This window comes from Ipomoea nil, unplaced genomic scaffold, assembly GCF_001879475.1.
Source record: "Ipomoea nil cultivar Tokyo-kokei standard unplaced genomic scaffold, Asagao_1.1 scaffold2704, whole genome shotgun sequence".
Taxonomy (NCBI): Eukaryota; Viridiplantae; Streptophyta; class Magnoliopsida; order Solanales; family Convolvulaceae; genus Ipomoea; species Ipomoea nil.
Window position 1 is genome coordinate 847,833 of NW_017619132.1, and position 21,919 is coordinate 869,751.

Below are 21,919 nucleotides of genomic sequence, written 5' to 3' on the forward strand. Positions count from 1 at the left end.
ATTATAATATTAGGTATAAATTTTCACGTCACGCATACAAAATACTAGTATTTTCATAAGCACATAAATCTACTATACTAATAAGAGCCCAAGAGAGTTAGGCCTATAATGGGTAGAAAAAATGGCGGTCAAATTTTTTAATCAAATGAATGGCTCATATTGATAATAAGAGCCCAAGAGAGTTAGGCCTATAAATCTATAATGGGTAGAAAAAATGGCGGTCAAATTTTTTAATCAAATGAATGGCTCAGATTGATCAGATTTTAATTTTTCCTTACGATTTCCTAATTTATCCTTAATGAATATGATTATCCGTTAACTTTTCCGTTAAATATTATCTTTTTCGTTAGTTTCTGTTAGTTCACCGTTAACTTACTCATTGATTTCAATAAGAAAGGTCTAATTAAAGTTGACATAATTAGTACTCTATTTTACTCTTATTAAATTAAATAATAATTTAGTAGCTACAACAAAAAATAATACATATGCATTTCTTTAATTTAGAATTATGTGTCTAAAATGTCTTTATTCAAAAAAAAAAATTATTCGTTATCAATAAATTAAATAAGAAAAATAATTTCATTAGTTATATTGTCTTTATTTTCTCCAATATAAAAATTCTTTACATTTAAATTCATCAATTGATTATATTCGCTACATTGTCCCTACAATGTCTTTATTAAAAAAATATTCATTATCAATAAATTAATTAAGAGAAATAATTTTATTAGTTATATTGTCTTTATTTTTCCCCACAATGTAAAAATTCTTTACATTCAAATTCATGAATTGATTATATTCACTACATTGTCTATTATATTTTTTGTACACTATTTTTTAAATTAAATATCAAAGTTATAATACAAAATAATGCTATATATTTATTTACCAAGTATTTTATTAATATCATGAAAAAATTTAAAAAATATATAAATATAAATATAAATATAATTAATAAAGCCAATCATATTAACTATTTGAGGAATTTGTTGACAAAGAGAGTATTCAAATCACACAACAAATTGAAGTGAAAACTATCTCGCAATGTCCTTGTTTGACCATCAGCAGTTAGCGGATTTGGCCAGCGAATTATATCAACTGTTGGTAAAAAGATATTAAAAATTAGTTGTTTAGATTAACATGTAAAATGACCTAAGTGTATACCGATAATAATAATAATAATAATAATAATAATAATAATAATAATAATAATAATAATAATAATAATAATAATAATAATTATTATTATTATTATTATTATTATTATTATTATTATTATTATAATAATTGTTTTTAAAAAAATTAAAAAATTAAAAAATATAATTAAGCTAATTATATTAACTACTTGGGACTTTATTGACAAAAAAAGTATTCAAATCACACAACAAATTGAAGTGGGAAACTAACTCGCAATGTCCTTGTTTGTCAATCAACAATTAGCTCTTCAATATTAGTATATATTTAATATTTTATACCCTAATTTTTATTTGCTCTCCCTTATGTCCTGTATTTGGTTTCAACCATACCTATACAATTATTTTATTGACAATTATAATCAATCTTGACTATATTATATTGCATTTGTAAACTTAGAATTACCTATTTAAATATGCAAATTCAACATTCAATTATCTATGTATGAACAATTTCAATATCATCTTGTCTTAATATACTTTAAAGTACTTATTTAAAAAAAAAAAAAAAACTTTGGACATTATCCCGTACAAAACTAGTATATACATAATTGCTGAGAAGCATTAACCTAGCTAGACTCATTTTTAATGGTATGTAAGTATGTAACTATCGTTTTGAGCGATTTTCTAAATAGCTAATTCATTGGGTCAAATGACAACTACTTGTCACGTATGATTTCGATATTTTTTTTTTCTTCTAAAACTCTAAATAATTAAATTCTTTATTATGCATGCATGCAATTTAGGTAAATTATTACTATTATATATTGTACCAAATACGCCATCTTTTAAATGTTAAAATTTAAATTTTTAGCATAAAAGAATATTGTCGTGTTTGACTGCTTGGTATAGTAAATTTGGATTTGCCATTTATAGATTAGTAATTGGTTATTATATATATAAGTGTGATAATATGTCACCTACATAGCATTTTACTTTACAACGTAACACAAGATAATTTTGGGTTGAGGAGAATCATGGAGATGGAGAGTTGGGTGGTTATTTTGTGGGATATTATTAGGTTTGGGGCAATGGGTTTAGGTTGTTTGTGGGTGGTTAGGAGGTTGAATAGTTGGTACTATGAAGTATTGAAGCTTGGCAACAAGAGGTTCTCTCTGCCACCAGGAGATTTGGGTTGGCCTTACATTGGTAACATGATACCATTTTTGAGGGCTTTCAAATCCTCTAATCCTGATAGTTTTTATCACTCTTATGTTTCGAGGTACTTTATTGTGAAAATTGTTAATTTTGATTATTAATTTCATTCACGTGATATTATAAAGTTTAGATTTAATTTACCCCCCTCCCTTCCCAACACACACACACAAAAAAACTTTTGGTCGATTTTTCAGGTGAGAATTAAGAAATATTGTGTCACCTGCTTTCATTTGGATAAAAATCTCATTTTACTTGAGTTTAGTGAAATTCTGACCAAATCTAACCAAAATTCTCATATGAAGATGGGGAGGGGAAGTTGTGTAACTCGTGTTGCCACTTTTTTTAATTGTACATTAATTGTTATAATATAGGAATCAAAAGTAATAATTAGACTCGAAAAATCTATCCTAAAAAAATCATTCTTGTATTTATGAGTTTCATTCTTGTCAATGTGCTTTTGGTAAAGTTCGTTGCACCAGGAAAAATAGACAGACAATTATTTTGGTTTTAATTTTAATGGAATAAGGGTCAAATATGCCATCGAACTGCACCCGATAAAACAATTAGGCCACTGAACTTAAAAAACCAACAATTAGGTCCCTAAACTAATCAATTTCAAACAATTATTCCAATTTGAAGGTTTCCAACAGGTCAACAGGTCATCTCCCAAATTAATTAGTTTTAAATTAAACTAAAAAAAAAAAACTGGAATCCAGCCGGAGACGAAGTGTTTCTTCGTCTCCGGCCATGGAGACGAAGAGTTTCTTCGTCTCCAGCCATGGAGAAGAAGAAACTCTTCGTCTCTATGGCCGGAGACGAAGAAACCCTTCGTCTCCCGCCGTGGAGACGAAGAAACCGGCCGGAGACGGTCGTCTCCGGCCGGAACCAATTTTTTTTTTTTTTTTAATTTAAAACTAATTAATTTTTAAAATTTAAATTTTAAAAAATAATTAATTTGGAAGGATGACCTGTTGACCTGTTGGAAACCTTCAAATTGAAAACATTATTTAAAATTGATTAGTTTAGAAATCTAATTATTAGTTTTTTAAGTTCAGTGGCTTAATTGTTTTATCGGGTGCACGATGACCTATTTGACCCTTATTCCAAATTTAATTTATGTTTTGAAAAATGGATCAGATACGGGAAAACAGGAATGTACAAGGCTTTGCTGTTTGGTCGGCCGACAGTGATCGTTACATCGGCGGAAGCCTGCCGGAAAGTTATGACGGACGACAGAGCCTTCAAGTCCGGGTGGCCGGCGACCACCGAGGAACTGGTCGGGAAACAATCGTTCGTGAACCTCGTAGACGAAGAGCACAAACGCATGCGGAAACTAACGTCGGCTCCGATCAACGGCCACGAGGCGCTGTCGCTTTACTTCGACACCGTCGAAGAAAACGTGAAATCGCATCTGGAGAAATGGGCATCCATGGGAGAGATGGAGTTCGCGAGGCAGCTTCCGAACCTATTTTTTAGGGTAATTATGCGCATTTTCGTGAGCTCCGAGGTTGATCATATCCTCGCTGCCTTAATGAAGGAGTATTATTTCATGAATCGTGGACTTAAAGCCATGGCGGTCAACTTACCAGGCTTTGCTTACCACCGTGGACTTAAGGTAATCTCTCTCTCTCTCTCACTTTAATGATAATAGAAAAACTTGCTATTTTAGATTATTGAAAAGTGGTTGTCTGGTCCGACCTCTCGATTAGGGTTGGGTGGAGGCGTAATTGACCCCATTAGTATTAAAATTACTAATATAAAGAATTATTTTAAATTTCAGGCACGGAAAAGGATTATAGTGGTGTTAAAGAAGATATTGGATGAAAGAAGAGATAAAAGAAAGAATGGAGTTTGCGAAAAGAGAGATGTGGTAGGTTTATTACTAGATGTGGTAGATGAAAATGGGAAAGGATTCAGTGACGAGTCAATAATTGATATTCTGATAATGTATTTAAACGCCGGTTATGAATCAACTTCTTGTGCCACATTATGGACACTTATCCTTCTGCACGACCACTCTGACGTCCTCAAAAAAGCTAAGGTACTGAAATATATCGATCACCACCTTATTTTCATCAAAATATAATATAGACAATTGACTAAATCACGTAATACTATTGAATAATTAATTATTATTGACATTTTTTGGTGTGCTTAATTTCAGGCAGAGCAAGAAGAAATTGTGAGGAATCGGCCTTATGATCAAAAGGGTTTGAGTTTCAATGAAATTAGAAAGATGCAATACCTTCCTAAGGTAAAATTAAAGTTGATTTTAATTCTTTAGAACAACCTCGTAGAGAACGATGTTGTATTATAAAATGACTCTTTAATTTTCTCCTTTGAAGGTGATAGACGAAACCCTTCGTTTAATTTCACGCACAAGTATAATGTTCCGAGAGGCAAGGATAGATGTTAACGTTAATGGTATGTTATCATCATCTTCATCGTTATAGGCTTATAAATTTGGCCTTTCAAAATTGTTGATGGGCTAACACGATTGATATGACCAAAACGGCAGGCTGTATAATTCCAAAGGGATGGACAGCTATGCTCCTCGTTCCGGACATTCACATGAAAGAAGAAATATATAGAGATCCATATGAATTTAATCCTTCACGATGGGAGGTAATATAAGTTTAATAATGTTATATTCTAATTATTTGTTGTAATGCTATATATTTATATATATTATAATTGATTAATTATCAAATATTTAGCGATATATATGGTGTGGTGTGTAGAGTATAATACCCAAAGCAGGAGAGTACATACCTTTTGGAGCGGGGGGCAGATCGTGCGTGGGAAAAGATCTTGCCAAGTTTGAAATGACGATTACGCTCCATCATTTTCTGCTTGGTTATGAGTGAGTGTTTCTATAATAATAATAATGATAATTGTTGTTGTTTTTGGTGTTAATTATATTACAGCTTTAATTATTTCCTTAAACTTGTTAAGGTACATGGTTAATTAAGATTAAGTTTAACGTTGTTTAATTTGCAGGCTACAAAGGAAGAACCCATCATGCGGAACGAATTTTCTACCCGTTCCTATACCTAAAGATAATTGTTTGGGCAGAATTGTAAGAACAACTCCATCTTCTCCTAGTGCTTAGACAAGATCTCAGAGACTATGGTGCATGTTGATTCGATCAGTAGGACAAGAAGGGAGAATTACTTAGCTTTATTTAGTATTGTGTGTTTATGGGTCCACAAAGTAGAAAGGAATAAGAGTTAAATAGATTATTTTTATGTGGTTGTTGTGAGCATTGAATTGAAAAACGCGCATTAACGGGGTGTTTGGTTAGAAGGAGGGAATTAGGATGGAAAGAAATTGTAATTCAGTGGGAATAAAGTAGGAATTTAAATTACAGTGTTTGGTATGCAGGTGAGAATAAAGTAGGAATTCAAATTACAGTGTTTGGTATGTAAGAATAAAGCATGAAATTGAAAGGGAATAAGTGATACAATGATTGAAATGCCCTTATGTAATAATAAGAATAATAAGAATAATAATAATAATAATAATAATAATAATAATAATAATAATAATAAAAAAAGGAAAACAAAAATAAAAGGACGAAAGGAAAACAAAAATAAGATGACGAAAGGAAAACAAAAAGAATGGGGAAGAAAGGAAAACAAAAAGAATGGGGAAGAAACAATAGGCCGAAAGAAAGGAACGAATGATGAATAGGGAAGAAACAAGGAAAGAAGGAAGTATAGTTAATAAGACAAAAGGGTAAAATAGTCTTCACATACATTTTCTTCTCCCATCAAAACAACGAATTCCAATTCATAGGGGGGAGGTATGAATTAGAATTCAGCATTTGGAGGGAGTTGCAATTCGGTGGAATTGCAATTCCCTCCAACCAAACGGCGTAATTGGACCTTCTACAGAATTGCAATTCAATTACACCCGAATTACATCCAACCAAACACCCCCTAAGTAATATTATATCCTAGATTTTATTTTTATTAATATTTTTGCTCTATTTTTAATTTTTATTTCTTGTTAACATGATAGACATTGATTAACTTCTTAGAAAACGGGTTGGCGAGGATGCATATATATATATATTTTCATCCTTGCAACAAAATTAGAACATATGATAGTGGGGAATAACACTCCCTACAAGTATACTATACATTTGCTATGTACATTTTCTATGAGAATAATACCATCTAATTAGTGTTAATACCTTAGCTTTTGCATATATAGGATACAACCATGTAGCTTGGATTGTAGCGGGCCGGGTCCGGCAGCGTCAATTCGATCTTATTCTCAATATGTATCTTGCTTATAGACACACACACACACACACACATATATATATATATATATATATATTAGAATTTTCTAATATATAAATGTTATATAACATTTTTAAAGGATAATTGCACTAGCTTTTCGTTTTTTTAAGTTATAGACCAAGTGTATTAATCACAAAAGTGGCTATGTTGGTCATTCAATGATTCAGAAGACCAAAATAGACACTTTTAAAAGTTACAATTTTGGTACTTAATATATATCTCAAGGACGAAAATAGTCACTTTTGTGACTAGCTAATTAAGGGTTAAAATTACAGCTCATAATAATTAAGTACTAAATTCATATTTGTCCAGTAACTTATATAGGCTAAAAGTGCAATTACCTCTTAGCTTTTGTTTAAGAATATTCTATATTCTGTTTACTATAAAACTAATTCAGATCTGCTTTGAATATTGTATATTTTATAATTACATTAGCAATTCGATCACTTACCAACTATCTCAAAATACTGAGTTAACCATAATATTAAATTCATTTTAGAAGAACGAAGATAAAAAATTAAATGAGATCACATGTAGTGATCGTACTACGTTGGATAAGTGATGTTTTCTTTCACATGATGATGCACGCATGAACGTTGTCGTCGCTAAAGCTAAAGGCGACATTGTCGTCGACGAGGGTGGAGTAAGGCAGGGTGGGATAATAGCCGCGCATGCTCTCGTTATAGCCGTGGGTGTAGTAGTTGTAAGTGGCGGCGAAGTTGGACTCGTCCAAGTACTGTGCGGCGTAGGGAAAGTACTCGCCGTCGTCCGGGAACGGCCACAGCTCCGCCCTGCTCCCCCCTCTTCTCACCGCCTTCAGCACCCGCCGCCCCTCCACGTACCCTTTCACCGTCACCTTTTGCCGGTCCATGTCGATCTCCATGCTGTCAACGCCTGAAAAAATTAAAGAGCGTTTGATAAATAGCTGTTAACTGATTAGATTAATAAGTTTGACACTTTGACTAGTACGTTGATAATAAAAGTTTTTGATAAATTAGGGATTAGCCTAATTATATATAAAATAATTTTTTTAAAACTAATTGAAAAAACTGCTTTGATCAGTTAGTTTTTTTTTTTTTTTTTTTTTTTTTTAAATTTTAACATTTTAGAATAATAAAATAAATGACTAAAAATGTAACAACAGAAATTAGTGTATGTAGCAACGTTTTTGGATGAGTTGCCCCTAATAGGGTCTTGTTGATGACCAAGATTCAATTGTTTGAATCAATTTATTTTGAGGGGTGTGAATATTGGTGCAATATGTCAAATAAATTTATATTTACTGAGATAAGCAATTATAATTTAACAAATTTTACAAGACTCAACATTTCAAAAATAAAAGATGCAATTTTTATATATAAAAAAGACTTACCCTCTAATTTAGAAATTGCCCTTCGCACCCTTTTCTGGCATCCATCGCAGTCCATACGAACCAACAGCTCCACAATCTATATATCATCATGTATATATGTATATAAAATGAGGGTTTCAAGTTTCCAACACTAAGATAACACCAATATACATATACATGCACACACTACTTTTTTGAGTTTCGAGGAAAATCTAAAGCCACTATTCGAAAGTATGCATTAGCTAGGTAAGTCCCGCAATCACACAAGAGAGGTAAGTGCACTAGCAAGACCATACGTAACAAGTTGGACCGAGAGGCCGGGTATTGACAAGATACCGGCATGGGCAGCTCAGTTGGTCACAGGGATGAAGTTTGAGAACAATGACCTGAAATCGAGTCTCACCAACAGTGTGGGAGCGAGTAACCTCTTAAAGTGAGGGGGGCTCCTTGTGTGCAGTGTAAGCAAATATTTAGCCTTGTGTTATGTTCAACTAAGTTACCATGATTTACATCCTTCGAGATACTCTGTCGGACCGGGGTATAGGAGTCCTTGAGTTGAGGAACCAAAGGTGTTAGATAAGATTTAAACTCGTAACCTTCAAATACAAAAAATATGCTTCACCACTTAGCTAGCCCCCCCTTTCGGAGCCACTATTTGGGCATGCACGAAAAGATAATTATAAGTTCATTGCTATATGATCTATTATATATACTTACAGATAATGCATCAGATCGTCTTGTTTTCTTGAACCATCCAAAATACATCGTAAGATATATATACATGCACTATATATGTATCGCTTATATATAAATATCGGAGCAGCTTAGTCGATCTTATATATACACACACACACCTAAGGTAGTAAGGTATAAAAGAAGGGATATATAGCCCAAAAGAATAAAACAAGTTGATCAACTTTGTTGGGGAGCACTATACATGACAATTACAGTACTAAAAAGCAATTGGGGAACGTACGTTATCGGTCTCTTGCTATTAAAAAATTTAAAATATAAGTAGATAACCTTAGCTTTACATGATTACGACGGTTTTGATCATTCTATGATTAGAAACATAATACATGTTAGGGCTTAGAGATTTCAATGCCCATTGAAATATACCCTTCACTCAATCCCATCGTTACTATTATTTCCTTCAAACTAAGCATTTTCACCACTCACCTTGTAGTCTAGTGACACCAAGTTGTTCTTCTATATGAGATGTTATGAGTTTGAGCCTCGTAGAGGCGGTATGGTTGAAAATGTAGTTATGAATAGATATTACATTGTAACACAGTCAATTAGTGTTTCAAAGCAGTTTTTTCCATCAGCTTTTTGAGAAAGTCATTTTGCATGTAATTAGCTATCAGCTAACAACTAATTTACTAAACGCTTTTCTATAATCAGTTAATGCTATCAACTAGCTAATTTACTAAACACTTTTCTATAATCAGTTAATGCTATCAACTAGTCAAACTCACTAATTAACCCAATTAGCTAACAGCTATTTACCAAACACTCCCAAAATATTTCAGGAAATCTCTTAAGCCTAATAACATCTCTATGTTTTAGTTGGTTGGAGGATCAAAACCAAACACCGCAAGCTAAGCATGCAAAGCAAAGAATATATTTTGCAACGTTAATTTTAATAATACATAATAAGGGACCAAAACGGTGACCAATTATGAATAATTGTCAAGCACCTTGTGCTCAAATGGTATATAGTGACTCTCCCATATAGGAGTATTTTTACTTATATTCCCGGTCAATCCATTGTATATATATTCTTCTTTCCTCTGTAACAAGCTCTGGTAATTTTCAGTTCACAATACAACAGAATGGTTCCTTCTTTACTCTACATTCTCTCTGCATGACTCGTTCCATAATGTAATAGAGTTAGTAGCATTCTGTATTTTATTTAATTTTGATATTATTTACTTATTTTATTATTCTATTTTCATTTTGGTAGTATATAAGAAACAAGTTGTTTAACTTGCAACAATGCAAGCGAATATTTAATTAAATAGAAACATTCTCCAAAGCGATATGATGGATTGATAGAGGATAAGCTGTTGCCTGTTGGATAATTAGTATTAAATTGAAGTATATAAATAACAAAAATTATAATAGAGGAATAATATATTAGGTAGATCGAGGAAAAAAAAAAAGAGGAATAATAATATATAGGAGGTATATTGCGTCATTTCTCATGTATAGCTAGCTCTAATATTCGAAAGCACATTTTGCAATATTTGTTATTGAATTGTGTTGGGAATATGACGTGACATTTTAGAATATGGAACCAAGAGGAATCTAATTCTGATCTTTAAGGAGACAGATTGAAACATTAATATATGAATATATGATTTTGTTTGGGACAATCAATCTAGCTTGAGGATAATCTAAAAGTTTAAAAATATTAAAACTTTAATTTAGGAGAATGTGTGTTGAATTGTTTGAAGATACACTCCAAGTAAAAATCACCTTTTAATCCTAACTAACAAAAGACCAATTCATTACCCCACAAAGCATTTGGGAGGATGTAAATCATGGTGACTCAACTGAACATGAACCGCCCCGACAGAGCATTTGGGAAAATGTAAATCATGGTGACTCAACTGAACATGAACCACATGAACCACAGAGACTAGACCGGTGCTCACTTTGAGAGGTCACTCCCACACTGCCGCTGGTAAGACTCGATCCTTGGTCATTATTCTAAAGTTTCACCTCTATGACCAGTTGAGCTACCCATGCGGGCCACATTACTTTTCATGAATTTGCTTCGAGTGACAAATAATTGATTATTGTTTCATCCTTATTTTGTTCTTCTTGTACCATCACATATATCCTGTGAATGAACCTGCTCTAAACCTATTAAAAATTAAATCGAATCACAATCTTGTTTTGAGACTCAACATCAAACCGTACATACACTTTTGACATTAATAATCTAACCCAAACCTCTAAGGTTTATAACAAGAACCAAACCTCATTCTGTCATTAAAAATAAATTAAATATTAAGTAAAACTTTTCATCTACTATACTAATACTCTGGGGCACTTATGACATTCTTTCAGGTGTTGAGCTAGCAATTCCTAAATATCAAACTGGCAAACATTAGAACACAATTTTCTAGCTACATAAGTTATTTGAACCACTCTTTAGTTTGCAGGAATGTCTACATTCATTACTCAAAATGTACTTTAAGTGAAACCCATCATAGTTTGAAACACCCTGGAAGCTAGCAAAGTGATTGGTGGTCGTACCACATTGGTAACAAAAACCAAGCAATAGAAGCACATTCCGATCTGGATATATGGTCAGCAATCACTCGACCGAAGAAGAATCTATACTCTGACAATTCCGATCTGGACGGTAACTGATCCAATCGAAGTGTATAATAAAGAGAGATAGATCTTCAACTCTATTCATCCTTAGCTTGTACGTATCTTGTTTAAACATGTTTCAGTGTTGTTTATGGATGATATTAGGTTGTTTTATACTTTTAACAACAAATCTCAATAATCATCCTCCACGAATAATCAATGTCATCCTCAATCCTTAAATCTTAGATCAGGATTTACGTGGAGATACCTTAATCAAGTTGATCGGACAATTGATGATTTAGTTACTACATGGTTCAAAGTTTGACTGTACTATCATAAGGTGTGCATTAGAGTGGCTGAATGGGTGGAATATGAATTTCATACAATAAGGTCACACATTTGATCCTTGTAAACAATCTCTCGTAAGTAGCTACAAGTTTTTCTTGTTACCAAAAAAAAAAAAAAATCCATAAAGCAAAAATGCATATACAAATTGATAACAAATTTTAAAATAACTTTAAGTTATGTGTCTACAATTAACATATTATCTTATCGCAATTAACAAATTATGTGCATGTAAATAAATTGAAGGCATATTATAATTTGTGAACTATAGACACATAATATGTACATGCACATATAATAGGTTAACTGCAGACTCATAATATGCATTTAGCATATTACTTTGTATGTGTTAACATATTATGTGTCTGTAGTTAACATATTATGGGGGTGTTTGGTAAATGGTTACTAGCTCTGATAGCTGTTATTGTGTTAGCTGATTGGGTTAGTGGGTTTAACTAGTTGATAACATTAGCTGATTGTAGAAATGTGTTTGGTAAATTAGCTGTTAGCTTATTAAATGACTTTCTCAAAAAGCTGATTGAAAAAAGCTATTTTGAGTAGCTTTTTGAATTTTAGCAGTTTGGAGCATAAGTTGTTACAAAAAGCTAATTAATCAAACACTCATATTGATTGTTTAACCAAATCAAACAGCTAATAGTGGTCGAATAAGCCAAAATTGACTGATAGGCTAACTATTTTACCAAATCGGACCTATGTGTTTGTAGTTCACAAATTAATAGTTGTGTTTTATGTTATAAATTTGTGTCTTGTGTTGTGAAATTCTGTGACTTGATCACAAATTTTGTACCTAAATCAGATTTAAAAAAAAAATAAATATATAACATGTGTATGTGTCTTATGTTGTACTTTTTTATGTTTTGTGTTATGAAATTTTGTACCTTATAAGTATAAATTCTGTACCTCGTCGTTTTGATCAGGGTCCAGAATGTTATGTGGACCCTGGTCCATGATATAAAATATAACCTTGGCCTTAGCAAAATTTATGGGCCAGACTTAGAAAGCCCATATTCATAAATGGACTTTAAGGCTTTAAGCCTAAAATGTAGGCCTGAAATAGCTACATACCCGGCCCAACAAGTCAAGCCCCCGGTGGAATTAGCACCATGCCACCATGGCCACTTGGCCAGTACCAGTTGAATGATCTACTCGTAAAGCTCAGTGTAGTTCTCGTATTTCCTTCCTTCAATTTGTTACAGAATCAGAAAATCACCAAGAGGTTAGAGAAATGGGATCGAGATTTGATGAGAAAGATTTCTTGGCTTGTTGCGGGAGCACCAGATTTGCCAAAGAGATGGCGGCGGCAGCTCCCTTTTCCGATTGCGCCGCCGCCGTTGTTGCCGCTAGAGATATCTGGTTCAACAAGGTACTTTCACTTCTTTTGTCTCTCGTCGTGTACGCGCGATTTTTTCTCGAATTTTGACCTTCTTAGATACTGATCTCAGTTTGATTTCACAGGTCGATGTAAACGGTTGGCTCGAAGCTTTCTCTGCGCATCCCCAAATCGGCCATATGCCTTCACAGAATCATAAAAGTCCCGCTTTTGCACAGTTATTCCCCTCTGGCCTTTACCTCTCTGCTAATCCCCTAATCTCTCTGTTTGGAGCTAGAGTTTCTAATTTGTTTGCAGAAATATGCAACAATCCATAATTTTGAACATACATCTTATATATCCTTGATTTGTTGCTATATTTATTGAAGTGATTTCTGGTGATGTTTTGGCTAGTTCCTTTTTTCAAGGAACTTTAACTATATCTTGTTCATTCAATATGATCATTTTAATGGCCCAGCCAAGTTGGTGTTGACTTTATAAGTTCGACTTTCGGTGAGAGTGGCCTATTGACCTTCTTGGTTTGAGCCAGTCAGCTATGGATAACCTAAGTTGGTTTACCTCCTTGTAGTCTTTTGCCGGCTAAGGTTATAAGACGGAGTTTACCCGGTGCATACTCTCGGGTAGTGCATCACCCAAAAAAAGATCATTTTAATTGAAAATTCTCAGTAGTATTATTGCAAGAATCTGGTGTGATACAGAGCTCTGTATGTATATGCCTTTCCTACTACACTGTTTCCTTTGCTGATTTCTGTTTATATCTTGACCTCCTATGTTCTTTTTGGTCCTTTTTTCCTTGTTCCTTGTCTGTAGCTAAATATAAAAGAACCTTGAGATAAGACTTTGAGAACTTTTCTCCTTCTTTAGGTGGAGCAAGGGGGAGCAGTCAACAGCTCTTTCTACTGCAACTGATTCTAGCTTGCAGGTTTTGTAATAATCTAACCTGTCTATTTAAGGACCGTATAAATCCAATGAAAGTTTCTTCTAGCTTTTTTCTTTTCTGCTAATATTTAGTGCAGAAGAGTAATTGATAACAAATTTTTGACTTCTCTTATTTACAGGAGCTAAGTCAGTGGAATGCTCGCTACAGGGCGAAGTTTGGAATTGTCTTCCTGATATTTGCTTCTGGTAGAAGTTCCTCTGAGATACTTACTGAGTTGAAGGTACCCTTCTGTTCTCTATCTTCTATTCTTCTTTCTTTACTTGCTCTGTTGATGACATGATGCTTAATCAATTCAAATTTCTATGGCCAGAGACGTTATGAAAACAGACCTATTATTGAGTTTGAAATAGCAGCCCAGGAGCAAATGAAAATAACTGAGTTGCGTCTCACCAAGCTCTTTTTAGCTAAAGCAGACAGTACTATTGCAACTAAAGCCACAGATGCATCCAAAGTAGAAGGTGATTTTTCTTTTGAATTAGGAGACCGTGTTGCATAACCTGCTTTACCGTTTCTATACTTTACCTTTGACATCTAGAACTATTATGATGCTAGTAATGTGTCAAACCCAGACTTTCTATGCTTGTTACTACTGATCCTGTTTCTCTCTATTTGGGTTTTGTTCTGTTTATATGTATATATTGTTGGTAAATATGAACTTTATCTCATTTAAGTTCATTGCTTCATGCTTGGTGAGATGTTCTCTCATATAGACTTGTAATATTTTCAGAATGTTGTATATTCTTTGGCTTACTACTTGAGCTGTGGATGCTATATATATATATATATATATATATATATATATTACATGTGTGTTTATATGTCTCTCCACACACAGCAATAACATTAAATGGACTTATGGACTGTAATCCCCTAGGTCCGGTAAAATTAGTCACACACAGCAATAACATTAAAAGTTGAATTCATGAGCCATCTATATCTCCTTTCTCCAAGTAGGATCATTACTATTCAGCAAGACCCCAATGACATTTTATGCAATTCTTTTATTAATTATCTGTGTGCCATACCAGATTTTCGACACACCATTAATTTACAATGTTCTTTAAGTCTTCTTTCTTTAAAGTATTTGTTTTGTATTTAGATGTTTCTTTTATTTGATACTAGTAATGTGATATTCACAACGTTAGTTGCTTATTAATTGATATTTAAGTTGTAGAAGATCGCGTGAACATCATTGGATCACATTTGACAGCTACAACAGGATCTCCAACAGGGAAACCATCTCATATTCCATCTCGGACACGCCCACCCATCACAACTCATATTCTAGACGTTGCGCGTGGATGTCCAGCTAACGACGTTGAAGTGCTATTGGAGGCGTGGAAAGGAAGCCAACCACGTCCCCACTTCGGTGTAACTGATAATGGTGGTTGGATTTTCCAAGGATCCTCAGCTACCGATAAAGATGGGCGATCCGGTCAGTTGATGAGCATGGTTGATGCTTTGAACCCAGGAACCTATCGAATAAGCTTCAACACTGGCAAGTATAATCTTGATGGGTTTTTCCCCTTTGTCACCATTGTGTTTGAGATTAGAGAGTCTCAGAAATGGGAACACTTTCATGTTCCTCTGTTGCTTTCTCCATTCTCATTCTCTACTTACCGTGGGAGCTAAACGTTGTTTAGTTATCATTATGTTTAAGCTAAATGAGGTATCTGATCTGCTCCTAATGACTGTACTTTGGTGAAATGTTAAGGTACAATGTTTGTAGTTTCAGCCTTTGTTTCTTTGTACATAAATATTAAGAATGAATAATGTATTTTTTGGATTATAAAATTTTCATTGCACTGTCAAATTATTTATTTTTTTTTTTTTTAAATTTTGAGTCGTCTGTCACTGGAACTGGATGAAAATAGTCCGTCTTTGTTTTGATCTGATCGAGACAAAGACTCTCTTCTTCGTGTGAAAATATAGCCGGACAAAGACAATTTGGTGATGGACAACTATAGTTGTTTGATAGCTATATTTATACTCTTTTCGTCTAATTTTAGGTAAATTTCGTTCTTGTGTAATACAAAATTATAGAGTAATGTGTAAATACATAGAAATTGTGATCTTTTAATATGAGAATCATTCTCCGCTCACTCGGTTTTGAGTTGATATGTGTGTGAATTAGGGCTGAAATGAAAGGGAAGATAGAAATGGGTTTGATATCTAAGATTTCCAAGTGTCATATTTCTCACCATTATTACCAAAAAAAGGAGATGTCTATGTTTTACCTGGAATGCTATGTGAAGCCATTGAAATGCTATGGCTAAGCTAATTGTAGCATCCAAAGTAGCTGGTATAAATTACCACATTTAGAATGCTAGCTACCATTTCATTATTTACATATCTCCATCAAATCAACATTTATTATTATATATTATCATCTCCCTTCTAATCACCAACCGTATACGTAATACCACCCAAAATATAATGAAGGCTATCAAGGAAAAGTTGCATGACATTAGTCCCATGCGCCATGCCAAAGCCCAAGCCAAGGAGGAAGAAAGGGTATTTTTTTTTTAACGGTATAACGTAAGCATTCGAGATCTCGTGAAATAATGAGAAAATTGTAATTTATGCCTCTCCATAATATGTCAATTCTCAATGTCACCCTTGAATTATTAGGGGTATAAATGTTGTCCCTCAATTTTCAAAACAGTACATATATTGCCCTCTCGTAGTGTAAACGTTGCCTCTCAATTTTTAAAACGGTACACATAATGCTCCTCCCATACGGTACGGGAGGGGCAATATATGTACCGTTTTAAAAATTGAGGGGCAACATTTATGGTCAAAGTTACTTTGGATTTCACTACATTTCTTCCCTGCAAATTATTCGGTGGATTCGGGTCCACCTTGTAATGTGAACCTAGGTCCAGATGTTCACAATCTACATATTAATAAATGTTTACAATTTATCTTTTAAAAATTTACAATTTGTATTATGTAATTGATTATCTTGTTTTATATTCACAAGTTTCTTTCAAATATTGCAGTCACACAATATTAACAAATTAAGTATTTACAAATTCCCTTCCACGGATGTTATGTATTTTGACTTAAAAACATAATTTATATTTTAAAATTTTACAATTTTAATATTAAAAATATACAATTTATACGTCATTTAGGACCAGGATCCACTGGTCAATAGTAGCATTGGGTTGAGGGCTTGGAGCTTAAGGCCGAGGAGTCCTCTTTACTCAAATTATGCCGTGGAAACGTGTTCACCATGCTTGGTGAATAGGGTCCCAAACGGCATCGTTTTTACTGAAAAATAAAATAAAATTTAGTTAATGTGTTGTTAACGGCGTTTTGCATTCTATGTTCAGATTATGAATTTAAATTTATTAAATTATAAATTTTCTGTTATGAGAGTATGAATTTACATTTATGTAAAATGGAGAAAAAAATATTTTATTGTTTAATTTTCACTTTTCAGGCAGAGAAAGAGTATATGCAAAAGCAAGAGTGGAAGCAGCTCATGAGAAGAGACACATAGCCAAAGCTGCTGATAAGGTTGTTCAGCATCAAGAAGGCTAGCCAAGCTTTCCCAACCATCTGACGCCGGTGATCACGCCGGCCACCCGCCGTAAGCCACCATTTGTTCCGCCGACGGCAATCCCATCAGCCGGTGATCCCACCACCAATTATCCATGCCGGCCAGGCCCGCCAAGGCTATTGTGAGAATAAAACAAATGGGAAATCTCACACGCATCCCTTTTATGAACTTTGTTTCAAGAATTATTAGAATAAAATAAGTGTAGAAATTAGCCTTTTACAACTTCTCTGTTAACGTTTGACATGTGTAAAATACCTAGTATTAATAAGGCTACCATTATCCCGGCAAATCTCTCCACTTTTAAAAATGGATCTCACTTTTATATCATCTCATTTGCATATCATCTACTATTCACACTATATCTTTACAAATCTAATCAAACTTTTAGAAGTGAGCCCAACATATTAAAATAACATTATTAATTATATTAAAATATTAAAAAATAAAGAAAACAAAATAAAATAAAATAAAAAAGAAAGTACAAAAGCTGCGGCAACTTTTGTCAGGCTTCCAAATTTGCAAGGTGGTGTACTTCCATTTTAAACTCTCAACTTATACTCTCTCTCACATATTCTTGATGTAGACATTTTTCTGTTGACCCACATGATTAAAATAATCAATTTTGATTTGCTACCTTAGAGAATATAAATGAGGGAGTAGAATTTTAGAGTCCATGTAATAGAACTCTTTACAAACCCCATTAATAAAAATAATAAATTAAAATGTTGATGTGGCATAAGCCACATAGATTGCAAAGCCCATATTAGCTGGGATAATCCCAGCCTAAACTTGTACAATATAATTAAATAAATATCTTTCAACTTTTTAATGAGGGAGAAATTCAAACAACTGTGACGAATAAAGTTAAATGTGAAGTAAGTTTGCATTTAATGAGTTAGGTTTGTGAAGAATAACGTCAAATGTGGAGTATGTTTGCATTTAATGAGTTAGATTTGCATTAAATGTTTACAACAAGATCGAATTATAAATCTTTATGCACACAAATCTACGACTAATATTTACTTGGGTTTTGCTATAAATCGATAATTCCTCTACATTGTAAGGTATCACATCCCATTATATATATAGCAAAGCTTAGCATAGCAAAGTATCCTTAGAGATAGAGAGTTATATTTGTAACTCCAGCCTATTATAATATCTTTTTGCCAATAAAGAAAATTCTTTTTCAAAATTGCCTTATTATATATATGATTTATTCTAAATCTTACACTAGAAATATTCACAATATTTCCAGCCAGTCCAAATTACTATTGTAATTAGGTGTTGTAAACTCGTATCAATCCTAACAACACTAGTTCACCGTCACGGACGAATTTCTCTGGAGCAATGAACACCCCATGCATTTGTCATCCATCAAAACATGCAAGAGTGAGTGCAATGAGGAACATTAAAAACCAACACACTTTGATTTCATCTCGAGAGGGGTGACCAAGTTGGCAAGACATGATTATTGTATCAAAGTTTAATTCTTGTCAACATCCTCTCGATCGAGCTTCGTGATTTACTTCTATTGTGTGATTTGAGAGTTATTACATTCTTAGGTAACTTGCACACTCCAATTTAATGTGTGATTTATCTCTCATATGTGGTTTGTAGACTATTATATAGAGGTAATAGAGCGAGATTGTGGAATTTACTCGATGCACACCCTCAATATAATATGATTTTTTAAATCAATTCCTAACATATGGGGTTAAAGTTAATCACTTCAAGAAATAATATTGTAACATAATGTGGAAGCTAAGGAGCATATAGGCATAAGTGATAAGACAAGATCAATTAGAGGAAATTTCAATTCACCAAGATATTTAAATGGGAAACTATTATCAGTCAACAAATTAAAAGAAAGAAGAAAAAGGAGATAATAATGTACAAGAAGAGATTGATGATTAATCACAACACAAACAACATCATTTGATTTATTTAAATAAGGTTATTTATTTAATTAAGCTTGTTTAATTTGACCTAGTATTGAACCCGGTTCGCCGAGTTTCCGGTCCATCCTGCGCTCTCCATAGCCAAATGCAGTGGAAGATTGAAGAATGGAAGCCCCGACGAGGGATCAGCAAATTGGTTGCTAACGCCGCCGCCGTTAGTTGACGGCGGAATCTGGAGAGCCGCCGCCTCGCCGTCATCTAACGGCAGCTTATCATACGCCACGTTTGTGAAGGAAGCAGTGATGACTATCACCGGCCCGGAGGCGATCAAGGCGCCGACGACGTTGCCTCCGACCACTTGGCCTTGACCTCCGGCGAGGTACACCGTCAAACTGGTGGCCTCCGGCGGCGCCGGCGGCGGCAGGAACGATCCGGCCAGGGATAATATCTCAAACCTCCCTTGCAGCGTCACGACGGCGGCGCCGGCCGCCGCCGGCTGCCGCAGCGTCACGTTGTCCACCGCTCCGCTACCGCACAGTATACAAATCCCTCTCTGCCTTTTCCGAGCATAACTCGCCACCGCCTCAAACACGTCGCAACCGCCGCCGACCTCAAAAATATGCGCCCGCAGAGCGTTCGCGCTATCCCGGGCAATGATCACCGGCGGCTTCGGCTTGTTCTTCGACCCCGGCGGCCTCCCCCTCGGCCTACGCACCACGCCATCGCCGCTGGCTTTAGCCTCGCCGGAAAATCGGTTCCGATTAGTCTCGTCTTCTAAATCCCGCCGGCCATGGAGATGAGAAGCATCCATATACAGAACACCAAAAGTAGCTGCAGCTTCAACAACAACAAAAGTAGTAATAGTAAACAGAAAACAAAGTTAAAATAAAGTATGATATTTATATTTATTAATCACCAATAAAATAAAATAAAGATGACAATTAATATAATCTTTTCAAAGTATATTATATTATTATAATTATATATATTATAATGTGAATATATATATTAAAGAAACTGAGGGGGAAGAACACAGAATTCAAACCCTAGAGCGAATAGAAAACTAAAGAGAATCTGAGTGGAGAGAAAAGGGAGAGAGAGAGATGAAAGAGAGAATGGCAGCCATGATTTCCCACAACCATAAGAGCATATATAAATATTAAAATTAAAATAATATTTACAAGTTTGACTCTCAGTGGGGTGATTTTATTGATTTTCTTGATTTGAGTTAATTAGCTATAAGCATCTTAGATAGGGATGTAAATGAGTCGAGCAGTTCGATCAACTTCGAGTTTGAGCTGTCTCATTTTGTGATCGAGCTGAGCTCGTACACGAAATTATAGCCGAGCCGCTCGGTCAACTTCGAGCTCGAGCTCAACTCGAGCCTACCTATTGTTTATCAAGCTTGAGCTCGACTCGACTCGTTTACACCCCTAAATCCTGATTTATCTTCTTGTGATCCTTTGCCGACAAGAATTACAAAACAGAGTTTACCACGTGTCCACGTATACACTATCAATTAGCTAGTGATTACTGATTTTTTTTTTTTGTCATTCAAAAAAATTAAAATAATATAATATAATAATCAGAATAAAATATGGGTTCATAACTCATCAAGAGTTATGAATGGTGTAATTTATTGTTTATTTATGATTATGATTTAATAATATATTATTAGGAGAGTGAAAAAAAAAAAAAAAAAAAAAAAAAAAAAAAGCAACAATGAGAGGTTAAGTACGAGAGGGTTAAGTTGATGTGCTCATCATCATTCTATATATGGGCTCATGCAGTCATGCAAGCATGTGGGATGGAGCATTTAACATGTCATCAACATACCATTTGATGATGATGATGATGATAATTATCCATGCATATATCATAAATTATTCAAGCCCAGTTGAGCAGAGGCTTAGAGAGGTACGGTGAGTCCAATATATTAAAAGATTCTTAGCGTGCTTAAACTGCATGCAAGATGCCAATTACAACAAAGAGATGTCCATTAAAAGGTCGAGATTTAGTTCTAAATAAATCTTAATTTAAAATAATTATGTCCATAATTTGCCTAAGAAATTTCGACAACGTCACACAATATAGTATTATAATCTTAAAATCACAAAACTATCTTAACTAGGTTACTAATTCTGTGCAAATAAGGAAATCGCGTCAAGGGCACCCATAGCTAGATTATTTATCGAACAGTTGGTTTGGTATTTCAAGATCTCAAATTTGACTCTCTGAAAATTATCTATAATCTATATATTGGCCTTTTCTCGGTTCAACTATATTTGAGTAGTGGCTGATGTCATATTTCTCTAAATTTTCATTTTCTCTCCCAAAAAGTTGAATCCTCAGTCCCAAGGGCCCCTAACACTCAGGCCAGACAGAGCATTTTGGAGAATGTAAATCACAGTGACTCACTAGCGCAGTAGGTAAGGCCAAATACCGGTGCACACAAGAGATTTGTCCACTTTGAATATA

General features: G+C 34.1%; 4 protein-coding genes across 5 annotated transcripts; 2 read left to right on the forward strand and 2 right to left on the reverse strand.

Annotated features, from left to right (window-relative positions):
• Positions 1 to 1,316: 1,316 nt before the first annotated feature.
• Positions 1,317 to 20,310, reverse strand: LOC109156154 (AT-hook motif nuclear-localized protein 23-like). The gene is made up of 2 exons (XM_019304008.1): positions 19,513 to 20,310; positions 1,317 to 1,335 (listed from the first exon to the last, which is right to left on the reverse strand). The coding sequence occupies exon 1, from the start codon at positions 20,250 to 20,252 to the stop codon at positions 19,530 to 19,532; it is 723 nt and encodes a 240-aa protein (XP_019159553.1). The 5' UTR covers positions 20,253 to 20,310; the 3' UTR covers positions 1,317 to 1,335; positions 19,513 to 19,529.
• On the forward strand, positions 2,171 to 5,463 carry LOC109155636 (ent-kaurenoic acid oxidase 1-like). Its single transcript, XM_019303260.1, has 8 exons — positions 2,171 to 2,415; positions 3,489 to 3,966; positions 4,132 to 4,392; positions 4,516 to 4,605; positions 4,697 to 4,775; positions 4,870 to 4,976; positions 5,093 to 5,214; positions 5,352 to 5,463. Exons 1-8 carry the CDS (start codon positions 2,171 to 2,173, stop codon positions 5,461 to 5,463), a joined length of 1,494 nt encoding a protein of 497 aa, XP_019158805.1.
• LOC109156156 (heavy metal-associated isoprenylated plant protein 45-like) lies at positions 7,153 to 8,813 on the reverse strand. The gene is made up of 3 exons (XM_019304009.1): positions 8,730 to 8,813; positions 8,034 to 8,109; positions 7,153 to 7,555 (listed from the first exon to the last, which is right to left on the reverse strand). The coding sequence occupies exons 1-3, from the start codon at positions 8,793 to 8,795 to the stop codon at positions 7,233 to 7,235; spliced, it is 465 nt and encodes a 154-aa protein (XP_019159554.1). The 5' UTR covers positions 8,796 to 8,813; the 3' UTR covers positions 7,153 to 7,232.
• Positions 12,812 to 15,761, forward strand: LOC109156153 (uric acid degradation bifunctional protein TTL). Of its 2 annotated transcripts, none has more exons than XM_019304006.1 (6): positions 12,812 to 13,068; positions 13,161 to 13,252; positions 13,900 to 13,957; positions 14,094 to 14,195; positions 14,286 to 14,433; positions 15,150 to 15,761. In XM_019304006.1, exons 1-6 carry the CDS (start codon positions 12,931 to 12,933, stop codon positions 15,605 to 15,607), a joined length of 996 nt encoding a protein of 331 aa, XP_019159551.1. In that variant the 5' UTR covers positions 12,812 to 12,930; the 3' UTR covers positions 15,608 to 15,761. The 2 variants fall into 2 exon arrangements, with proteins under 2 accessions (XP_019159551.1, XP_019159552.1); XM_019304007.1 differs by having other exon boundaries at positions 15,153 to 15,761.
• Positions 20,311 to 21,919: the final 1,609 nt, after the last annotated feature.

Coding starts and splice junctions, on each gene's coding strand:
- LOC109155636 (XM_019303260.1), top strand. CDS start 2,171: ATGGAGATGGAGAGTTGGGTGGTTATTTTGTGGGATATTATTAGGTTT. Junction 4,393..4,515: donor ACGTCCTCAAAAAAGCTAAG/GTACTGAAATAT, acceptor GCTTAATTTCAG/GCAGAGCAAGAAGAAATTGT. Junction 4,776..4,869: donor GATAGATGTTAACGTTAATG/GTATGTTATCAT, acceptor CCAAAACGGCAG/GCTGTATAATTCCAAAGGGA.
- LOC109156153 (XM_019304006.1), top strand. CDS start 12,931: ATGGGATCGAGATTTGATGAGAAAGATTTCTTGGCTTGTTGCGGGAGC. Junction 13,253..13,899: donor AAAAGTCCCGCTTTTGCACA/GTTATTCCCCTC, acceptor CTCCTTCTTTAG/GTGGAGCAAGGGGGAGCAGT. Junction 14,434..15,149: donor AGATGCATCCAAAGTAGAAG/GTGATTTTTCTT, acceptor TTTAAGTTGTAG/AAGATCGCGTGAACATCATT.
- LOC109156154 (XM_019304008.1), bottom strand. CDS start 20,252: ATGGATGCTTCTCATCTCCATGGCCGGCGGGATTTAGAAGACGAGACT.
- LOC109156156 (XM_019304009.1), bottom strand. CDS start 8,795: ATGTATATATATCTTACGATGTATTTTGGATGGTTCAAGAAAACAAGA. Junction 8,110..8,729: donor GACGATCTGATGCATTATCT/GTAAGTATATAT, acceptor GATGATATATAG/ATTGTGGAGCTGTTGGTTCG. Junction 7,556..8,033: donor GGCAATTTCTAAATTAGAGG/GTAAGTCTTTTT, acceptor TAATTTTTTCAG/GCGTTGACAGCATGGAGATC.